Genomic DNA, 20,545 nt, shown 5'->3' on the forward strand with positions numbered 1-20,545 from the left:
GCCCATTGCCGGGCTACCAGGAGAGTGAGGAAAGCAGAAGAGCTCAGGAAGAACCCAGTGCGGCCACCACGCCTGATGGCAGCACACCCCCTGCTACGAGGGACCAGCCTGGAGGAGGTGGATGCCACCACGGTGATGGCGTGTCATCAACCTCTGACGGATGAGGGTTGGATGCCACAGACCTCTGGTCGCTCCAGAAGTGCTTCCCAATGCCCCCTCCACTCTCCTCTCGGTCCTGCCCTGTCGGGACAGGCTGTGCAGTGGCTGTGCCCAGGCCGTACCCGTCTGACTCCGGGATTTGCTCTGCCAAATCTCACATGCCAGAGGTCTGAGGCTTCTTCCTCTGACTGTCTGAAGCAAACGACACAATGCTGGGCCCCTACCAAGCATCCCGTGGGCTCGGCATGGGGGACAGGAGAGGAGGGACTGGTCACACAAGCGGAGCGTGGATCCACACCACTCCCCGGGGGAAGGGTTAAAACTGCCTTTTACTGGTTTTCTGTGACAGATCTCTTTACTCAGTGCTATATAATATAGCCCCAAACATATTCTAAGTAGCCAAGGGCTGCCCGGCCATCTGTCTGAAGGCACTGACCTTCTGAGGCAGGAGTTCCCAAAGCCTGGCCCCTGGGACATTTACTATGGAGCCTGCAGAGGGAATTTTTCCCCTTTAAGAAGCCAGCCTATACTTGTTTTGTTACGCTGCTTCGGGCCAGTGTCCCATCCATGAATGTTGACCCACACATGACTTTTGTATGAGCAAAAACGTGGGAACCTCTGCTCCAAATGAGACATCTCCATCCTCCCCAACTCCCCCCTGCCAATCTCAGCCACAATGCTTAGGTTCCAAAAAAAGAGGAAGATTTGGTCATCTCCCAGGTACCTACTCTCAGTTCCTGCCGTAGCTTCCAGCTGTTCCAGGTGCTGTTTAAGAGAATGCTGGTTTTATCTGTCTATCTCAGGTGAAAGTGGCAAATGGCTGCATGACTTTCTTGCTGACTTTCAAAGGAAATCAGGGTTTTGCAGCCAGGTGCATTTGCAAATGGCATCCGTGGCCTGCGCTGAATTCATTGAGAAAGAAACAGACCCACATAGCTGAAATATGTACATATCTTTAACGATTTTTCTATCACGTTTCATTTTAAGTATTTATTCTGATTTGAAGCCATAAAGGTGCCTCCCAAAGGCACCTTTCAAAGGCGCTGAAGCACTCCCAGCACAGTAAATCACACAAGCACGGTCAAACAAAACCCCAGCAGTACCAAAACTGCCTCCTCCAGAGGAACTGGGCCAGCCCGGCTCCGCTCCCTCCCTCCGCGAGGAAGCCGCCCCGTCACTTCCCACCTCGGCCCCAGTGCCCAGCAAGGTGGGCCCTTGAGGAGGGCTGCCTGCCCCCCCCCCCCCCCAGTCAGGCAGGAGGCCGGGGCCCCTTGTCCCGCAAAGCCCCTGTGCAGGAGCTCCAGGGCAGCCTTGCGTGAGTCACGCGGGTCACAGAGCGCCTTTGCGTCCTGGAAACACAAAATCCCTTCAAACGCGCGCAGCACCTGTCGCCGGGCGGAATGAGAGGGAACCCAAAAGCCCCATAGCAGCCGGGCGCCTGTGACCCCCAGGGACCCCAGCACTGCGCGTATGCCTGGGGCCCAGCTGCGGTGTCGCTCCCCGGGCGTTCAGATGCCGCGGCGGTGAAGAAGGCGAGATTGGAGGGGTCGGTGCCAAAAAGAATAAAATAAAAAAAAATTTGAAAACTAAAAATTAAAATTTTTAAAAGAGCTTTTTTAACGTTTTCTTTGCATTTCGGCCCTGCTACGTGCGCCGGCGGAGGGTTCCGGCAGAGGCGAAGCTGCGTGCCGGTGGGCCGTGCTGGTGGGGCGCTGGGCTTGGAGCTGCTGTGGCATCTGGCATGAAGAAATGTCCCGGGAAGCTGCTACATTAAATGGCCAAATCGATTTATTGAATGGCAGGTGTTAGCTACAAGCAGATGGAGGGCATAAAGGCGTAAGCGGGCATTTGTATGGAAAAGCAGCCATCGATCCGCAGCCGGGGGCTCCGCGCCGATCGTTACGGCCGCTGGCGGGGCCGTCCGGGTCTGCGCGGGGCCGGAGCGGAGCGGGCCAGGCCCTGCGAGCCGCGGGGCGAGCGGGGGGAGCGCCCGGCCCGGTCCGGTCCGGCCCGGCCGCCGGGGCGCGGGGGGCTCCGGGCCTCACCCCGCGGCGTGCCGCCCACCCGCGGTCCGTGGCGCCGCGTGGCGGCCACGCGGCGTGGCCGGCCCGGCCCGTGGCAGCGCCCGCGCGGCAGATGAGGCACGCGTCGGGCTCATTACAATGAGAATGGGCGGCCTGGAGCAGCCATGTGGCAGCAGCCGCGCGCACAGCCCCCTCCTCCCGCGCCGACCGCGCCGCCAGCCCTGCGCCGGGACCGGGCCGCCGAGGGGGCCTCTGCTCTGCTCGCTCTTCCCTCTCCCCGTCCTCTTCTTTCCCTTTCCTCTTCCTTTCCGCTTCTCTTCCTTTTCCTTTCCTTTTCCTTTCCGCTTCTCTTCCTTTCCTTTTCCTTTCCGCTTCTCTTCCTCTTCCTTTCCACTTCTCTTCCTTTCCGCTTCTCTTCCTCTTCCTTTCTACTTCTCTTCCTTTCCTTTTCTTTCCTCTTCCTTTTCCTTTCCACTTTTCTTCCTTTCCTTTCCTCTTCCTTTTCCTTTCCACTTCTCTTCCTTTCCTTTTCTCTTCCTTTTCCTTTCCGCTTCTTTTCCTTTCCTTTTCCTTTCCTTTTCTTTCCTCTGCCTTTTCCTTTCCTTTTCTTTCCTCTGCCTTTTCCTTTTCCCTTCTCTTCCTTTCCTGTCCTCTTCTCTTCCTTTCTTTTTCCTTTCCTTTCCCTTTCCACTTCTCCTCCTTTCCTTTTCCTTTCCTCTCCTCTTCCTTTCCTCTTCCTTTCCACTTCTCTTCCTTTCCTTTTCTCTTCCTTTTCCTTTCCGCTTCTTTTCCTTTCCTTTTCCTTTCCTTTTCTTTCCTCTGCCTTTTCCTTTCCTTTTCTTTCCTCTGCCTTTTCCTTTCCTTTTCTTTCCTCTGCCTTTTCCTTTTCCCTTCTCTTCCTTTCCTTTCCTCTTCTCTTCCTTTCTTTTTCCTTTCCTTCTCTTTCCCTTTCCTTTTCATTTCCTCTTCTCTTCCTTTCCTTTCCTCTTCTCTTCCTTTCCCTTTCCTTTTCCTTTCCTCTTCTCTTCCTTTCATTTTCCTTTCCTTTTTTTTCCCTTTCCTTTTCCTTTCCTCTTCTCTTCCTTTCATTTTCCTTTCCTTTTCTTTCCCTTTCCTTTCTTCTTCTCTTCCTTTCCTTTTCCTTTCCTTTTCTTTTCCTTTCCCTTCCTTTTCTTTTCTCTTCTTTCCCTTTCCTCTCTCTTTCCTTTTCCTCTTCTCTTCTCCTCTGTGCGCCCCTTCCCAGCTGCGGGGTTTGAGCGCCGCGGGGACTGTGCGCGGGGAAAGGCCGGCAGCGCGGTGTCGGAAAGCGGAGCCGGTACCGAGCAGGGCGCGCCAAGGAGCGGCCGCACTGCGAGGGGCGTCCCGGCACCCCACGGCCCGGGGGCAGCGGGGGGGACTCCCAGGGAAAGGCGGCAGCGGGGCGCGGGAGTGCCGGTGCGCTGCCCCCCGCCTCGGCGGCCCCCGATCCGCTCTGAAACGGGTGTGGGGCGGGGAGGCAGCGGGGGCCCGGGGACCCGCGCCGCTCCCCCGGAAGCCTGCGGCTCGGGAGGAGGGAAGGCTTGGGCAACTTTCACCCGCCCGGAATTAATTAACGTTGTCTCGTTAGCGAGATGCGTTCGGCCTGGCCAGGCTGGAGATAAACCGGCAGCAAATGGGGCGCGAAAGGCGGGGGGGGGGGAAGCTGGAGGGATGGGGAGGCGGCGAGCACCGCTGCCCGGCATCCCGGCAAGGCCGGGGGCTCTGCGGGGCTGTGCACCCCCCGAAAGGAGCCGCGGGTCCCGGCTGGGCCGCTGCTCTCCTAAGCGACCCGGGCGGGCGATGGGCGCGGGACGGAGCTTGCGGGAGCTGCGCTTCCCGCTGTGGGACGAGAGGCAACGGCCTGGGGTTGCGTCGGGGGGGGGTTGGATCGGGTATTAGGAAAGAACTTCTTTCCCCTGTCGGAACAGGCTGCCCGGGGAGGTGGTGGGTTCCCCATCCCCGGAGGGGCTCAGAAAACGCGTGGATGTGGCACCTCGGGACGTGGTTGGCAGGTGCGGTGGTGCTGGGCTGGGTGATCTCGGAGATCTTCTTCTAACTTTTATGATTCCAATATGCTCCTGGACGACTTCCAGGCTCAGCTGTTCGAGGCTGCCAGTGCAAGGTGGTTTTTATCTGAACTCCCCGTACGTGTGTGTCAACATGCAGCAGGTGGTTTATTATATTCCCCGGTTATTATTTTATTACGGGCTCTTTTTATAGCTGCAATCACAATAATGCCCTGGCGTTTCGAGGAGGATTTTACGTCTGGTTTGCACCACTTACTCGAGCTTCTGAAAATATTTGTTTTGGGGGGGGAAGGGACACACACACGACGCGGTGGGGAGCCGGAGCGACTGCTGCCCGAGCGAAACTAGGTGCAAAGTTTGACTCGAAAAATAGCGGCCGCCCACGGGCGGGCTGGGGAGCGCCTGGGGGGCTCGCACCCCTCTTGCCGGGTTTTGGGGAAGGCAAGAGGTGGGAGCGCTTCCCCAGCCGCCCAGGTGCGCGGCAGAGGGGTTCGGCGGAGCTGTGAAAAGCGGAGATCAGCTTGCCTTGCTTTAACCTACATTAGCTCCGGGTCCATATGGTAGATGCTGCCTGCGGATCCTCAGCCCCGAAGCGCGGCCCTATTCTTGCACGCCGCCCTGCTTGTGCCAGATGGTGCCTGGACCAAGTGGCCATGCGTGGGGTGGCTCTGGTTAGCCTAATAAACGTCCAATACAAGTCAAAAATCAAAACACACACATACTAACATCTGCTAGAGCCTGCAGTACCCGGCTAGCCTTTCAATACTGAATTAAAGAGCCCCACAGCCCTTCTGTTCCCCTAGGTTAGACACTCATTACCATTTATCAAGCACTGATGTTATCTGGCCCCTCATTTTATTTAGTACCGAAGCTATTAGCATCAGATTTGATTTTGACAGTTGACGCTGCTGCTGGTAAAGCCGGGATCTGGCCGGGCGGATCGCTGCAAAATTCCGAGTTCGTCAGCGGCGACACATTCCTCTTTCCCACTTGTTTATCAGGCAGAGACAAAAGAGCTCCTCGCCCGTTCCTTTTCTCTGCCCGGCGCTTGGTCTCCATCGCGGGCACAGCTCCCGTCCGTGCCCACGGTCACGCACGGTCACGCAACCCCCGGCAACAGCGGGGCCACGCCAAGAGCCCCCGGCTCCGCCTTCCCCCGGCGCGGCGGGGACCGGGAGAAGTCTGAAGCCCCTCTTGGCGGCGGCCCCGGTTCCCGGTTCCCGGTCCGGCCCCCTCCCCAAAGCCGTCCGCACCCACCCGCGTTGGTGCCCGCGGCTCCCCCCCCCCGCGGAGAGCAGCTCCGCCGTGCCCTCCCGGGCCAACCCTGGGATTTTGCCTCTCGTGGGCCTTCACCGCGTCCCGGGCCGAAGCCGGGATTTGGGAAAAGCGGGCGCTTTGTTGGAAACGCGGCGGGGGGGGGACGGACGACGGCCGGGGAAGTTTGGCTGGGCTGCGGCCTCCCCACGCCGCCTCGCCTCCCAACAAGGCAGACCCCCGGCTTTTCTCCTTTATTCCCCCCCCCAAAAAAAGGGCCTGGAGCGGGGAAAGGACGCTGCGAGGGAAGGCGCTCTGGGAGCGCCGGGCGCTGTGCCGCAGGTGATCCGCGCCGGGAAGGGTCCGCGGCCCGGCCAGCCGGGCGCTGGCAGAAAGGTGGCAAGACCTCATTACCATACAGCTGAGGGCTTATCTCCCCCCCCCGGCCTCCCCCATCCATTTAACAAGCTGAAATAAAAAAGCCACATGAAAGGCCTGCTCTGTGCTTGGCTTTAATGAGGGACACGCGACCCAACAATGAGCGCACGCTGCAATCAGGCCAAGGGCTTTGCTGGCACACGCCAGACCGCAGCCCGGCGCCGGCCGCTGCCGAGCAGCTTGACACGGCCCCCGGCCCCCCGCGGACCCCGCTCCCGCCCCAGCCTCCTCCCGCGCCCGCGTTTTATTGGGGGGGGGGGGGGCTGGAAAGCCGGGCTCCGTCCCGCCCCGCTCCTCGCCGCCGGTTTCGGCAGGGGGACGGAGTGCCGGCAGACCCCCCCCGCGGCCCCCCGCCCCGCTTGCCCCTTCTGCACCCCGGGGGCGGCGGCGGGGCCGTCCCGGTCTCCCGCCCGTCGGGCAAAGCACCGTTTTGCTTTTACTTTCCGCCCGGGACCAGCCCTCGCCGGGCAGGGCCAGCTCCCGCGGGGGGGGGGGGGACCCGGGGGGGACACAGGCAGCGATCCCGGAGGGGGGGGGAGAGGGGGTGAGCAGCAAACAAACAAACTAACAAGCGTGGGGTTTTTAAACATTTCATCCGCTATTGTTCGGCCGGTCTGGAAAGCCGCTCCGCGGAGAGGCGTCTGATTTTCGAGGGAACTCTCCCGGTGCGAGCGCCGTAAATATCTCAACAGATGCTCGGCTGGTCCGTAATCAGCTCGGCTCCGCGGCGGCCAGCGGCAGCAGGGTATTAATTCTGGATACGAGGGCTCTCCGCAACATTTGGTTCTTCTCTTCCCGCCCCCCCCCCCCCCCCCGAAAGGAAAGATGGAAAAGGGGAGGGACCGGCCGCGAGTCTGACTGACAGTTTACATAATGAGCTTGTGAGGATGCGAGGCGAACTATATAAACAGCTCGAAGGGAAGCGAGTTTCCCATTTACTGCGCGCCGTTGGCACCGGTAAGAGGAGGAGCGGCTCCGCGCCCAGCGCTCCCCCCGCGCCCCTCGGCCGGACCCTCCCGGCGCTGGAGTTCGTCAAGGGGACGGCGGCGAGCAGGGGCCGGCTGCAGGATTAAACTCCCAGGAGGGGGGGGTCGGACCGACACCTGGATTACACCTTCCGATTTCTGCTGGGGCTCGGGGGATATTTGGCAGAGGGAAGGGCTGCTCCGGAGGGATCGCCGCGACGCCTCGCTTTTTCTCTCTCGGCCGAGGAGCGCTTGCCTGGAGCGTTTGGAGAGTACAGGAGGGAAAGCTACACCCGCTGAGGGCTGGCAGCTGGAGTTACACGAGGATGACAGCCGGGCGCAGCTTTGGCTTGACGTTTCTGTTAATGATTTTGCAGCAGGTAATCGCACACCGCAAAAATAATAATAGTTTTAAAAAAAAGTGTTCGCGAGATGTAAAGCGGGTGATGGATGGAAGCCAGTTCGCGTGGCGAAGCCGGGGTAAGGTCTGACGCGGCTGTTTTCTGTGTCTCCCCTTTGTGCAGAGGGTGTCCGGCTCCGGCGTCTTCCAGCTGGAGCTGCACGAATTCGTCAACAGCCACGGGTCCCTGGCCAGCGGGAAGCCCTGCTCCCCCCATTGCAGGACCTTCTTTCGCGTCTGCCTGAAGCACTTCCAGGCCGTGGTCAGCCCGGGCTCCTGCACCTTCGGCAGCGTCGTCACCCCCGTGCTGGGGGTCAACTCCTTCAGCGTCAGGGACACGGAGAGGTTGGACGGCCCCATCCAGCTGCCCTTCAACTTCACCTGGCCGGTGAGACGGCGCTCCCAGCCCGGGCGGGGCGGCGGGGTGGGGGGGGCTCAGCTTTCGGATGAGCTCCAGAACTTCCTTTGAGGGGAAAAAAAAACAAAAGAGGGGCAAAAAAAAAAAGGGGGGGGGAAGGCGATGAGAAAGCGCATCCGGCCCAGCAGCACTTAGGATGATGAATGTGATGAAGAGAAATAAAAGCAAAAGGGGGGTGTGTGGGGTGGGGGGTGCGGATCCGCGGTCTGCATGCGGGAGGGGGGCAGCGGCGGGGCGGGGCGTGGCGCCGGGCTGACGCTGGTTTCCCCCTCTCCCCCACCAGGGCACCTTCTCGCTGATCATCCAGGCCTGGCACGCGCCCGCCAACTACCTGCCGGAAGGTGACTACGGCCGCGTGGCGCCGGCAGGGGGCGCCCTTCGCGCGTCGGTCCCCCGCGTCCCCGTCCCCCGTCCCGGGGCGGGTGACGCCGCCCCCGCCTCAGCTGTTTATGCGATAACCGCGGGGCCGGCTTCTCCCGCCGTCGCGATATCCATCAGGGGCCGCTTTGATTCTGCCCCGGCCCGAGCTCCAACACAATTGCGTTTCCTCCGGTTTATTTTTGGCGTGGGAAAGCGAGGCGGGCTGCGGTGAGAAAGCCGGGAGGCTGCCAGCGCTCCCCGGCCGCCTTTTCCTGTATTTTACACCTTGCTCGAATTCCGCCCTTTGGAAAGGAATAATGGCTTCGGGATGTTTTTCTGAGCGGGGGAGGAAAAGGATATTTCACGGCGGCCCTGGCTTTCAAAGGCCCCTCCGCCGGGGGTAGCGCTCCCGCCCCCCACGCACCCCGCACACCCCTGCATGCAGATACACAAACACGCGTGGGGGGGACCCCCAGCGCGCTCCTCCGTCGCTCGGGGGTGGGGGAGGTCGGGAGGGGGGTGTCGCGGCCATCGGTGCCCGCCGGTGGCTGAGGGCCGGTGTCGTGTCCCCCCCTGCAGGCTCCCGGCCGCCCTCGGAGGACTGGCTGATCAGCCAGATGTCGATCCAGCGGTCGCTGTCGGTGGGCGAGGACTGGTCGCAGGACGTGCAGAGCAGCCCGCTGACCCAGCTGCGCTACTCCTACCGGGTGGTCTGCAGCGAGAACTACTACGGCGAGAGCTGCTCCCGCCTCTGCAAGAGGCGCGACGACCGCTTCGGACACTACGTCTGCGAGACGGACGGCAGCCTGGCCTGCCTGCCCGGCTGGAGCGGAGAGTACTGCACCGAGCGTAAGCGCTGCTTCGGCCTCCTCCGCGCTGGCGGTGGGGTGGGAGATGCCACCCAAGTGGCGTCTGGGGACACACAAGCCGCCGAGGTGTCAGCGGGCTGGTCTGGCGATGGGGCCCAGGGCCTAGAGCCAGGCCCCGTTGTCCAGCTCCGCCAGCTGGCCGGACCCTCCTTAGAGCTGTTGTTGCGGTCGGTCCGTCAGGCACTGTGGCTTCGACAGCGCTGCCACAACGCGCCGTGCACGGTTACACGGTAGGCGCTCGGGGCCGAGTGTCGGTGCTGACCTTCCTGCTCCCTGCCTAGAGAGACAAAGCTCCCCGCCGAGGACTTTGGCCCCTTTGGCTGCAGCTGCCAGTGCTGCGCTTCAGCTCTGCGAGCATTCGCCGCAGAGAAATAGGATCTTGGCTGATAGCCCCGAATCAGTGATACCTATCCCAAGTTAAGATGCTAGCGGCTTGCCCACGCAAAAGCTTCCTCTGCTCCTGCTGCCGGAGGAGACGAGGCAGGTGCTGCGGTGTTGTTGCTGTGGGCTCAGGGTCCCGTTGGGGCTTTTCGGTCTTTGGTCAGCACAAGCCAAAGCTGCTGCCTCTTGCTCCTTTTGTAGCAAGAGTTGCAAGAGTTCACGTTTGTTGTATAAACAGAAAAACTAAAGGACAATTTGTCGAATGTTGGCTCTCCTGGTTCACTTCCTCCTGCTCCAGAACTCCCCGTACTGAGAATTTTTAAAACAAAGCTCTGAAAGTGCAAAACTAGGTTTCAAAGTTGGTTTTTTTTAAAGCTGGCATTTCACCTTTTAGATGTGTATTCTGTAGTGCCATGTGTATTTACCTAAACGTTTCTGCTTTTTTATGTTCTCTTTACAGCCATCTGTCTGTCCGGATGTACCGAACAGAATGGATACTGCAACAAGCCCGGGGAGTGCATGTGAGTAGATGGCGATTGCGATCTGAACTTCAGTTAAAACATCACCTTGTAGTAGAAACTTCAACTCTTTTCCATGTCATAAATGTTTTAATTTGACTTTTCTTTTAGCTGTCGGCCCGGCTGGCAAGGCCGCTACTGTGATGAATGCATTCCCCATATAGGCTGCCGCCACGGGACTTGCAAAACGCAATGGCAGTGCATATGTGATGAAGGATGGGGTGGCCTCTTCTGTGACCAAGGTTAGTTCTGAAGATTGAGTGTATGGCTCTTGACTGGGTATTCCTCAGTACCGGACTAAGGAATGCGACCCACTGCATCTAGAATTAAATTTCCGCAAGGCCTATGTTCATAGGCATTGGTTTGTACCGCGGCTCTCTTGAATACCAATATTTGCAGTAATTTTGGTTGAAAACAAGCATACCTTTTTGGTAGCTGTAGTTTTTGTCTTGAGAAAAATCCAGCCACCTGGATGAGTGTTGAACAGGCAAGTTTTCTGCCTGCTCAAGCTAAGTTTATCTTATTGCCTGTGCAACTATAGCAATTTACTAAACAGTTTCCAGCAGCAGTAAACACCATCATTTGGGCCTTCTTTATTTTGCGTACAAGGAAGTTAACTCATGTGATAAGTCTGGAGCATGAGAGAAAAATCATGTAAGCAAGAATGAAAAGTACAGGTTCCATTTTGAGGTACACCAGACCACTTCCACCTATTCAACCCACTGAATCACTGAACCGCAGCCAGCTGAGCAGTCATGTCCTCAAGGCCATATATGCGCTGCTGGCACTGAGATCATTAAGTGCTTTGAGAGACCTAAGGGTTTCCAAGATAGTTATAGGATTAAGATGGCAAAGTTTGAATTAAGCAGGAAAAGTAAAGCTGCAGATTTTTTTTTTTTTCCGCTTGTAGTTATCTATTAACCAGTCATATTCCAATTACTCGATGGTATTTATAGAGCTTATAAAGATTTTCTGCTTATGTCATATGAACTGGTGTGCTTAACCTCTGCCTCAAATTTAAAGGAAAAAAGAAAAGGACCGCCAAGCTTGGCAGAGCATTTAGACAGTTTAAACTGCTAACATTCATAACAAGAGCGCATGGTAAATAAACAACAAAAGATTTCTAGTGTTTGTTTAAATCCCCTAGCCAAAACATCCTTATTCCCTCCCTGCGTCTCCAGAACATGCCTGGGAGCACGCCTTTTAAAGACGGGGCCCACTGGTTTAGCGCGTGGCGTGTTGTGCACAAAGTGCCTGTAATGCCGTGGCGTGCCTTTCGGAGAACACACGTTTATGACGTACATTTTCTGACTTGGCGTCTAAATCCCATTGCAGCGAATGGGTTTACGCAGACAAAAAAAGGGAGAGTACACCACAGCACGAAGAAAGTTAAAATTTTGCCAGGTCTCCCAAAATTCAGAGCTTGCGTATTGCAGTGACGGACTTGGAGAAATATCTAAAATCAACGATAATCCGAGACATCTGATTGTGACTGATAATAACCTGGATAATAATATTGCTATATATAGTATTCCTATTGACAGCAAAGTTAAACACTTGATTGAAATTTCTGTCTTTTCTGTTGACTAAACTGGTTTGGTATGAATGTCTTTTTCCCAGCGGTTAAAGACGCTTTCTCTAACTCCTGGTGTCTTTGCAGATCTGAACTACTGCACTCACCACAGACCGTGCAAAAACGGAGCAACATGCATGAACACTGGCCAGGGCAGCTACACGTGTTCGTGCAAACCTGGCTTTACCGGCGTCGACTGCGAACACGAGATCAGCGAGTGCGACAGCAATCCCTGTAGGAATGGCGGTAGCTGCACGGTAAGGGCATTTTAAATGTAAAGTCTCTGCGTGAAGCAAGCCCCGGTATACCTTTTCAGAAATGGTTCTGTAACAACATAATGGGAATTCGATAGTACATAGGTTCATTACTGACGCTCACAGCTATCATGCTGAGCCCTTCCCTGGAGGTGTCAGGGGAGGAAGCCTGTTACAGGAGGAGATGTATCATCTAGATCAGAGCTAGTCAACTGATCCTTAGGTTTCTGTGGCAGCCACTATGAGAGCTTGGCAAGGTCCAAGGTTGGCGAGGGAGCAGAGCTGTAAAAAAAAAAAAAAAAAAAAGCTTCTCAAACCAAGGTTCATACAGAAATGCGCCGAGTCTGTATTCTGGTAGCAAATAAAAGAAAACTTCTGCTTTCTACTGTGGGAGTGTGGTGTCAGACAAGAAGAGGGCAATCCGCTGAAGCACATTTGGCGAAACAGGGTTCTGCATTTTTAGTTTCCTGCAGTCTAGTGTTTCAGGGTGTTTTCGGATCCAGTCAGTGATTGATTTGACGTGTTGATAAAGGCTGATCGATTAAAGACATCAAATGTAATCCAATGCATGTTTAGGTTAATGCTAATAGCGCAAGACCCCAGCTCCCTTCTCCCAAGGCCTTGGGACGTACAGTACTTGGAAAGAAGAAACAGTTTTGTTGTGGTCTAAGTGGTGGGACTCATCTGTGCCAAAGCGATGTAAGCCCTTGTAAAGAAAAAAATGGCTCTCATGCCGAGGAGAAATGGCCCGATTGCAGCTGTGTAGGTCAACACATGCTGCTCTGGGAGGACCTCGGGGGTCCCGTTAGACAGTAGTGGTGTTAGTAATGTTTTTGCCTCATTGCCTGTAGGCTCCCTACAACTGCATCTGCTCTGCTTACGTAGCTGAGCAGTTACTCCTACACGCTGAGCACGGCTGACTTGCAGCTCTGTCCCTTCAGTTCAGCCTGCAGTTATTTACTCCCCAAGCATCGCTTTTGCCACATCAGAGTGTGGATGAGAAGGGGCAGAACAGCATTTGCTGCTGACCAAAAAGAAGCATGCAAGCAGCTATCGTTTGGTGGCATCAAATAACAGTGGCCTCATGTTGTGTTTTGCAGGATATGGAGAACAGTTATCACTGCCTGTGCCCCCCCGGCTACTACGGCACTCACTGTGAGCACAGCGCTCTGACGTGTGTGGATTCTCCGTGCTTTAACGGCGGCACGTGCTTGGAAAAAGAGCAAGGGGCCAGCTACGCTTGCGTTTGCCCTTTCGGCTTCACAGGGTCCAACTGTGAAAAAAAAGTAGACAGGTGCACAAGCAACCCGTGTGCAAATGGTGAGTCTTTTTATAAAAAAAAAAGGTCTCGTGTCTCTGACTCGTTTGTGCTTTTCAGTGCAGAAGTGATAGAAATCCAATCTGACCTCTACTCTTCCTCTAACACATCAGTCCCGCTCCCCCACTGTATTCCACATCTACCCTAATTTTAGTCTCTTGCGGGGGGGGGGGGTTCACTGGCATTTTCTGTGCAACAAAACAATGCGCAAGGTTTATCATGTGATGGGCAGGTGGCAGAATTAGGTAATTAACTTTATTACATATTTAGAAGGGCCATATTTTTAAGGCATGGTGATACAATTAGGTAAACTAGAAGGAACTTATAAAAGTGCGGTTGTTTTGTAAAACAACCTCCCTCTTCTTGAGATACTATAAAATGCTAACCAGGGAGAGGTTTAGGTTTCCGAGTGAACTGCATTGCAAACTAATTTTTTTTTTTTTTTTTTTTTTTTTTTTACTTTTTTCCCACCTCAGATGGCAATTGCTTTTACCTTGGTCAGATTCGCGTCTGTCGTTGTCGGCCTGGCTTCTCTGGTCAGAAATGTGAGATAAACATCAATGATTGTGCCAGAAACCCATGTTCCAACGGGGGAACTTGTCATGACCTGATCAACGATTACACCTGCACGTGCTTGCCAGGCTACAGTGGCAGGAACTGCGACATCAAAACCAGAGATGAATGTGCCTCTAGGCCATGTGAGAATGGAGGCACGTGCTACAGTGGACTTTATAGTGCCAACTTTGTCTGCTACTGTCCTTCTGGCTTCATGGGCAACCGTTGCGAACTGCCAGTTTATACAGTGCCTGTTACACTTCCTCCTAAACCAGTCCCCTGGATTGCGATATCCATGGGGGTGGGGCTGGTGGCTTTGCTCATACTGTTCTGCATGATAGCGATGGTCATCAGGCAGATGAGGATGCACCCAGAGCAGGACTTGGAGACAATGAACAACTTGTCTGACTTCCAGAAGGACAATCTCATTCCAGCTTCACAGCTCAAAAACACTAATAAAAATAAAGACCTTGAAGTGGACTGTGGGCTGGAGAAATCAAACTACAAACCCAAGAATCATAAACTGGACTACAATCTGGTAAAAGACCTGACAAGTAGAGGGACACAGGAAGATAAATATTACAAAAGTGAAAAGTGTTTAGGAGAAAAGTCTCCCCTCCGATTACACAGGTGAGAATGCAGTCTTTCTTCTAGTCTTCCTTAAGGCCCTGCATCTTTGTACCGGTCTAGAAGCAGATGAGAAAATACGGGGGGAAAAAAGAAACCTCGAGCAGATAACATACAAAACAAACCAGAGCGCAAAGCCAGGAATATTCATGCTGGAGTGTATGTGTCACGGCCAAGTGGTATCCTTAGCTAAGTCAATCAAATCGAGTATTTGTGCGGGGTGCTGCTAGTATGGGTACTGTGGAGTGGCTAGGTCAGTGGTGAAAGTAAGAAGTGACTGCTTCCTCAACAGATCTTGCAGGAACAACAGTCAAGGCATAGAGTGATTAAAAATAAGTATTTCGCTTAGTAAGAAGGCAAAATGATCTGCTTACTGTGAAGAATGACAGAGTAAAAACAACTACTCTTTCTCAAAAAAAGAAATTGGCAGGTGTTCACTGGCTTTTCAGTCTTCTGACTCATGTACTGAAAGTCTTGTCTGGGATCTGTTTGTGGCTGTCACACTGAGGGATCTGAGGAGCATGCTATTGGGTTGGACGTGGTAGAAGCGTAGGAAGACAGTGGCTATTCCTTACTTCCGCTTCTCTAGGAAAAGGTCCTGCTGTCATATAGGACATATAGAACTTCATCCTCTGCATCTCCCTCCCACACCGTCACGGCTATCCCATTCCACCCCTCCATATTCATGTTAGATATTGAGAGTCAGGCTTGTTCGTAGTCAGCTAACGTTCTCTTCTCTCTGCCTTGCCTTAGTGAAAAGCCGGAATGTAGGATATCAGCGATATGCTCTCCGAGGGATTCGATGTACCAATCCGTCTTTGTGATAACAGAAGAAAGGAATGAGTGCATCATAGCCACAGAGGTAAGTATGTACACAGGTGGACAGGCATAAATTCACAAAGGGGTAAATTATCCTTTTGAACTGTATCTGAGAAGGTGACTATTTCCAGAGATCCTGATGCTTCCCAGCATTCACCTCTCCTCTTCTGTGGCCCACACATAACTCCCAGGGGGGAAGATAAAGAAATTTTCAGCTCTGATTTTATTAAACCAGAGATTTTGAGCTTGGATAAGTCAGCGGGAGATGAAAGTGCAGAACATCAGCCCATAAAAATTCAGCACATTGTAGGGTTATTTCCTCTTAAATAGGTAGTCAGCAAAAGTAGAAATGCTGTTATTGATAAGCACGGCTAGATTTTGATGTTATATTGAAAAGTCAGAGGACAGATACACAGAAAAGGAAGGGCCTAGCACTGAACTTTAAAGAATTCAAAAAGCAGCTACTGAGGAACCAAGCAGTTCCTGAAGAATTACTGACCCTTTGGAAAAAGGCTCAATGGAAGTTAAAGGCAATTTGACATTGACCAATACCTGCCTTCTTCAGTGTAGCCATCTTTCGGACTAGTTTCAGACTCCAGGAAAGAGAAGCTTGCTGTGCTGTATAGCAGGGATCTGTGAAGTCAGATCTGAAGGATTCTGTCTCCCTTGCCAGGGTGGATATCAGATTTCCTCTCAAAGGCAAGCTGGAACACAAGTCAACCAATGATATTAGAAGTCTAAGACTAAGTGAAAGGATTTTCAGAGATACAAATGACAGCTAGATGCTTCATTCCCATTACCTGACCTAAATACCGTTATCTTCCTTTGAAGATCTTGCTGACCAAAGCTAGACTCTCACATTTACATCAGGCATCTTCAGCAGTGTTTTTATTTTCAGAATGACAGCCCTGAAACATCTTTCCGCATCATTCTGGCTTAATGCTTCCAAACACAAGCTATTTAACCATACTGTATGCTTTTTACAGAGACCAAATTTTAAGCACCCAGATCTGTAAGCATTCCTCCGCTCAGTCCAGGTAGAGAGGCTCATCATACATACAGCTTTTTTTGCTGGTGGTGCGTTGTCTCTGGGCCCAGCCAAAAACATTGAATAATGATAGTTAAACCGCAGTAACATCTGGCTTCAATGGCTTTGGTGTGACATACTTGAATTACAGTTTGTTAGTTCTGCAGTACCCTGTATGCTGTGCTTCCTTCTCATTCCTGGTATTGCTTTGTATCCTGACAGGTATAAGACTGAAGATCAGCCCATTTGCACCTCAGATTTGGTAGTGCCAGTAGATGGATGTTCCTGCTGCATTGTTTACAATTCAGAACTGGATTGGACTGTTTTTAATTACACGCAACTTGCTGCTCTCAGGCGGAGGATGGAACTGGGTGAACTGGACAGACTGTGAATTTACCGAAAGATGCAATACACCTTTTTATTCTTACTGCCCTTGTTTGAAGTTTGATACCAGAAATGTCATTGGCTATAGAAGAGGGGAGGCAGAGGGAAGAGAGAGGGGTTTAAAACGTTTTAATTTTTTTTAAAAGATGCTGAGACCAGTTCCTCATGGACAGACCCCTGGCTTTCCAGAACTCTGGTTATGGGAGGTGCCGGTAGATGAGGAGGCACTTAACTGTCACAGATGTTGCCATGGAAGGTGTGAAGAAAGACACATTGCTATGCAGATAATGGATACAGTATAAATGAGGTCTCCATTTTTCTCTGGGTTTAAAAGTGCCTAAAATGTGTCAAGAGAATCTAACAAGCCCAAACAGAGACTTGACTGCTCTTTTTGCAGTTACCTGAACAGTGTTGGGCAGGGGTGGCTGATACTTCCTGCTGCACATCTATTCGCATCTCCTCTCTCTTGCTGCTGGGGACTGTGTAAGGGGCGAGAGGAGGAAGGAAAGAGGAATACCGAATATACATGTCATCTCATTTGGTGATGCTTTGGAGAACTGGTTGACTCAAGCCACAAGATGGGACAGGATTTTTGTGGATTTAAACATTCGAGAAGGAAGAGTTCTGATGAGGAATGCGTACTGCCTCTTCCCCGTTGATAAGGAAGAGGCTGATCTCAGCTCTGTTTGAAGCCTTACAAATGCGTTTAAAATCAATCAGTTCCTAGAACCTTTGTGCTGAGCTGTCTCAGCTGTTTTCATGTCCTTTGCACTATCAGTGATTGTGAATAGACATTTTCTTTCTTCTCATTCCTCACTCTCTTCCCCACCCCCCTGCCTTATTTTGACAAAAATTTGGGGGTTTGTGTTGTGTTTCTGAATTAGGTGCCACCTTCTACTGCAAATAGTCTCAAAATTGCAGCTGTTACTTTCTGAAGGAGAAGCAGCAGTGTGACCCCCCCCCCCCCAACTTCTCCATCTGTTTGCAAAACTCCAACTCCTGTCCTTCATCCCAGTTCCAAATGCCCAGTAGCGAAGCACCCACTGAGATGCTTTCTGCCTAGACAGGTGGAGAGTAGAGTCAGAAGGTTCTAGGCTTGTCCTGTTTCTTTCATACCCACACCCTGCTACATGGAAAAGAGGAAGCCTGCCCCTGGAAACCAGAGGCATGCAGAAGCTCTTTTCTGATAGACATATTTACAGCAGTAAGGTTGGACACCTCGCTGGAAAGTGCTGTGACACTCGTGAGACGAGAGTGTGGGATGGGGCAGAACAAGGAGGGAGGAAACAAGATCTCTTCAAAGAAACCTGGACCGTGCTATCTCTTGGACAGCGATATTCCTGCCCTTGTAAATCCTGTTGTTGGACTAGCCCATCTACTGCCTTGAACTGTGCAGACAAGACCCCTTCATAATGTCCACTACTGACCTTCTACTCTGACCGTGTAGGACCATTTTGAAGATGACCTTCAGAAATCAATAATATGGGTTTTAGTTTGTCTGTTCGTAGTTTATTTTGAAGACTAGTATTTCAGTAATTTAAAAAAAAAATTTCAGAAGCACTGAACTTTCTACGTTTTATAACATTATTTTGTATATAATGTATATTTATAATCAAAACAGAAGTGTAAATATGTTTATTACTTCTCATGTAATGTTTTTAATGTGATGACAAAGTTTGAATTTTATTTTTTTTTTCAAGCAACAAAAATACTTTCCTGCTACTACGAAGTTCATTGTAGTTTGTCCTTTTACACTTCGGGTTCCCTGATTCTGTGATAGCCGAGGTTACTTCAGGCCGCAGAAGCAAACTTGTCTGCCTGCTCCCTGCAGCCAGCCCTACATTTACATTTTGCACACCAACTGCCCTCGGCTGCTTTTATAATCGTTAACTGATGTCAGCAACGTTGTTCAGCTGAGTGGCATTCATGACAGAAAAGTTATACGTATTTATATTGTGGTATATTTTATAATATTTAAATTTTTTTTTTTTTCCTCTTGCTATGGAGTGGGACTGAACTGTCAGGAAAGTTATTTTTATTAACGCTTCACTCTTCCTCTTCTATGACAACTTGTGGCATGGAAGATACAGATTTAATACCATTTCAGAGTGGCTTGTGGCTTAGTAAATACACTGGCTTGGGGTTCACTTACAGAACAAGAGAAAACTGCTGGGTTTTTTTAATGCCATTTCTTTAAATACTTGCAGTAAGACCCAAATCTTGCCCAGCTCAGGTACTCTTGCCCTACTCTTGCACAGCAGCTACATCTACACCTGCAAGATCATATCCTTGTTTGTTTGATTGCGATGGGCAAGACTGGTCTTTCACTTGTGGGATTAGGGGGAGTTTCAGGCTTTCTCCTCCCGAGTACCCCACGCTAGGCCAGCAGCCGTGTCCTCCCAGGGCATTATCCTCCACAGCCCTTTTGGAGGACAAAAAAAAGCGTAAAAACCACACTTGTATAAAACACTCCCAGCAGGTTTAGTAGCCTTTGAAACACATACGTTCACAGACAATTAAATCTCTCACTAGATCAGCTAGGTGCCATACAGCCAAGAACTGAATGCACAAAAGCAAAAACCATAAGAACAGGAAACTGCTGCTGCTCTGTTTTAAAACCAGACTTTTGTTGTTGTTGTCGTTGACAAAATGCCAAAAAAGCATCTTGGTATTGGATGGCTTTCCTATCTTTCCCCAAAACAACATCTAACCAAAATTTGCTAGGTTTTTAAAAATACAAAACAAAAAACCCCACTGGCATTAAAAAAAAACAACCGTAATAAATTATTTTTACTTTGTCATTAAAATACTGGAAATAATAGTTTATAAGGATCCTTCTGAGTGTATTATTAAGGTTACATAATTACTGTTTACTTTGGATGGTTTTGTTTCTCCCTCTTCAGTTCTTTTCTTAGCAAAATTAACTTTCAAATCCCAGCCAATTTCCGTGGCTGCCATAAAAATAAATTTAAGATGAAACTCAGAAATATAAAGCCACATCCCCCTCCCCAAACATTCACCCTGTAGAGCAAATTATGAAAAACAAGCCATTGACAAAAAGCCGAGCAGATGCTCCCTGCTTGCAGTCCTTCCTCGGCAATGTGAAATAAACCCAACAGATGCCTCTCTTAATTGAGCACATGGATTACATACACACATGCACTCTGTCCTGCTTAAAACAAAACACACACAAAAATCAAACAGGAAAATAGCCAGAGAACTCTTCCCAAAGCCTAGGCAAGCAGGAATGCTAAGACCAAAAAAGACTCGGCTCTTCCTGCTCGAAACGAGACAGGAAACCGTATCCGTAGACAGAAGGGAGCTGAAATCCATTAAAACCCGCGGACCTAACTATGCGGATCCCACGGGGTAAAGCAGGTACAACACATGCCTTTGTGTATCCACACAGGAGAGAGGAAAGAAAAAAAAAGCATCAGCTTGCAAGGAAATCTGTGAATATTCACTGGAGTACTGCACTACACAGCTACCAGAATAGATCACAGATCCTACACAGGAAAAACAGGAGCAGTGCCTGCTTCCACACCGGAGGAGATGGCAAGCGTATGTGAACCTATGCACGTGTGCATATCCCCAAGTCCTTGCCAAAGAAACTACAAGCAAATTAGCTGAGCACATAATATGACCTGGATTTAACCCACGTCTTTGGCCAAAACTTCCCTCACGGAGGGCTGCTGTGCAGTGAGTGCTCACCAGCCTCCCGCTCCTGCAAGGTGAGCGTGTCTCCGAGCCACACTGTACGGACTCACTAGGAGGAGCTTCTGGGCTGTCAAGGCTTGACCTGAATTTCAGAGATACCACTTGAGGAGCGCAGGTGATGCCGGGACCGTAAGTGTACCGACAGATAATGCCTTTTCTCTTAACAAGCTTACAGAGTTCTCAGACCCAACTGTGCCACTGACTTCTCTCAGCATAATCTGCACCAGCTATGGCCAGATTACAGATCTGGCTCGAGGGCTGTGCCTAAACTTGGTTTTCAGTTTGAAAAGACTGCACAAGCTCACTTCAGAGCAAGTTGACAAAGCAACAGTTTTAGGAACAGACTCTTGACTCTGAGAAACTCTTTGGTGTTTCCTTGTATTCGCACCCGACAGAAACTATTTCACAGCCACACAGAGCCCTTCAGTTTAAACAATTTC

General features: G+C 51.6%; 1 protein-coding gene across 2 annotated transcripts; it reads left to right on the top strand.

Moving 5' to 3' along the window:
- Positions 1-7,116: 7,116 nt before the first annotated feature.
- DLL4 (delta like canonical Notch ligand 4) lies at positions 7,117-19,155 on the top strand. Of its 2 annotated transcripts, XM_075426091.1 has the most exons (11): positions 7,117-7,265; positions 7,410-7,673; positions 7,987-8,044; positions 8,643-8,912; positions 9,774-9,834; positions 9,943-10,073; positions 11,492-11,661; positions 12,759-12,978; positions 13,453-14,161; positions 14,912-15,020; positions 16,227-19,155. In XM_075426091.1, exons 1-11 carry the CDS (start codon positions 7,212-7,214, stop codon positions 16,230-16,232), a joined length of 2,052 nt encoding a protein of 683 aa, XP_075282206.1. In that variant the 5' UTR covers positions 7,117-7,211; the 3' UTR covers positions 16,233-19,155. The 2 variants fall into 2 exon arrangements, with proteins under 2 accessions (XP_075282206.1, XP_075282205.1); XM_075426090.1 differs by lacking the exon at positions 16,227-19,155 and having other exon boundaries at positions 14,912-16,040.
- The last annotated feature ends 1,390 nt before the right edge of the window (positions 19,156-20,545 follow it).

This window comes from Opisthocomus hoazin, chromosome 7 (assembly GCF_030867145.1).
Source record: "Opisthocomus hoazin isolate bOpiHoa1 chromosome 7, bOpiHoa1.hap1, whole genome shotgun sequence".
Classification (NCBI taxonomy): Eukaryota; Metazoa; Chordata; class Aves; order Opisthocomiformes; family Opisthocomidae; genus Opisthocomus; species Opisthocomus hoazin.

Coding starts and splice junctions, on each gene's coding strand:
- DLL4 (XM_075426090.1), top strand. CDS start 7,212: ATGACAGCCGGGCGCAGCTTTGGCTTGACGTTTCTGTTAATGATTTTG. Junction 7,674..7,986: donor CCTTCAACTTCACCTGGCCG/GTGAGACGGCGC, acceptor CTCCCCCACCAG/GGCACCTTCTCGCTGATCAT. Junction 11,662..12,758: donor GGAATGGCGGTAGCTGCACG/GTAAGGGCATTT, acceptor TGTGTTTTGCAG/GATATGGAGAACAGTTATCA.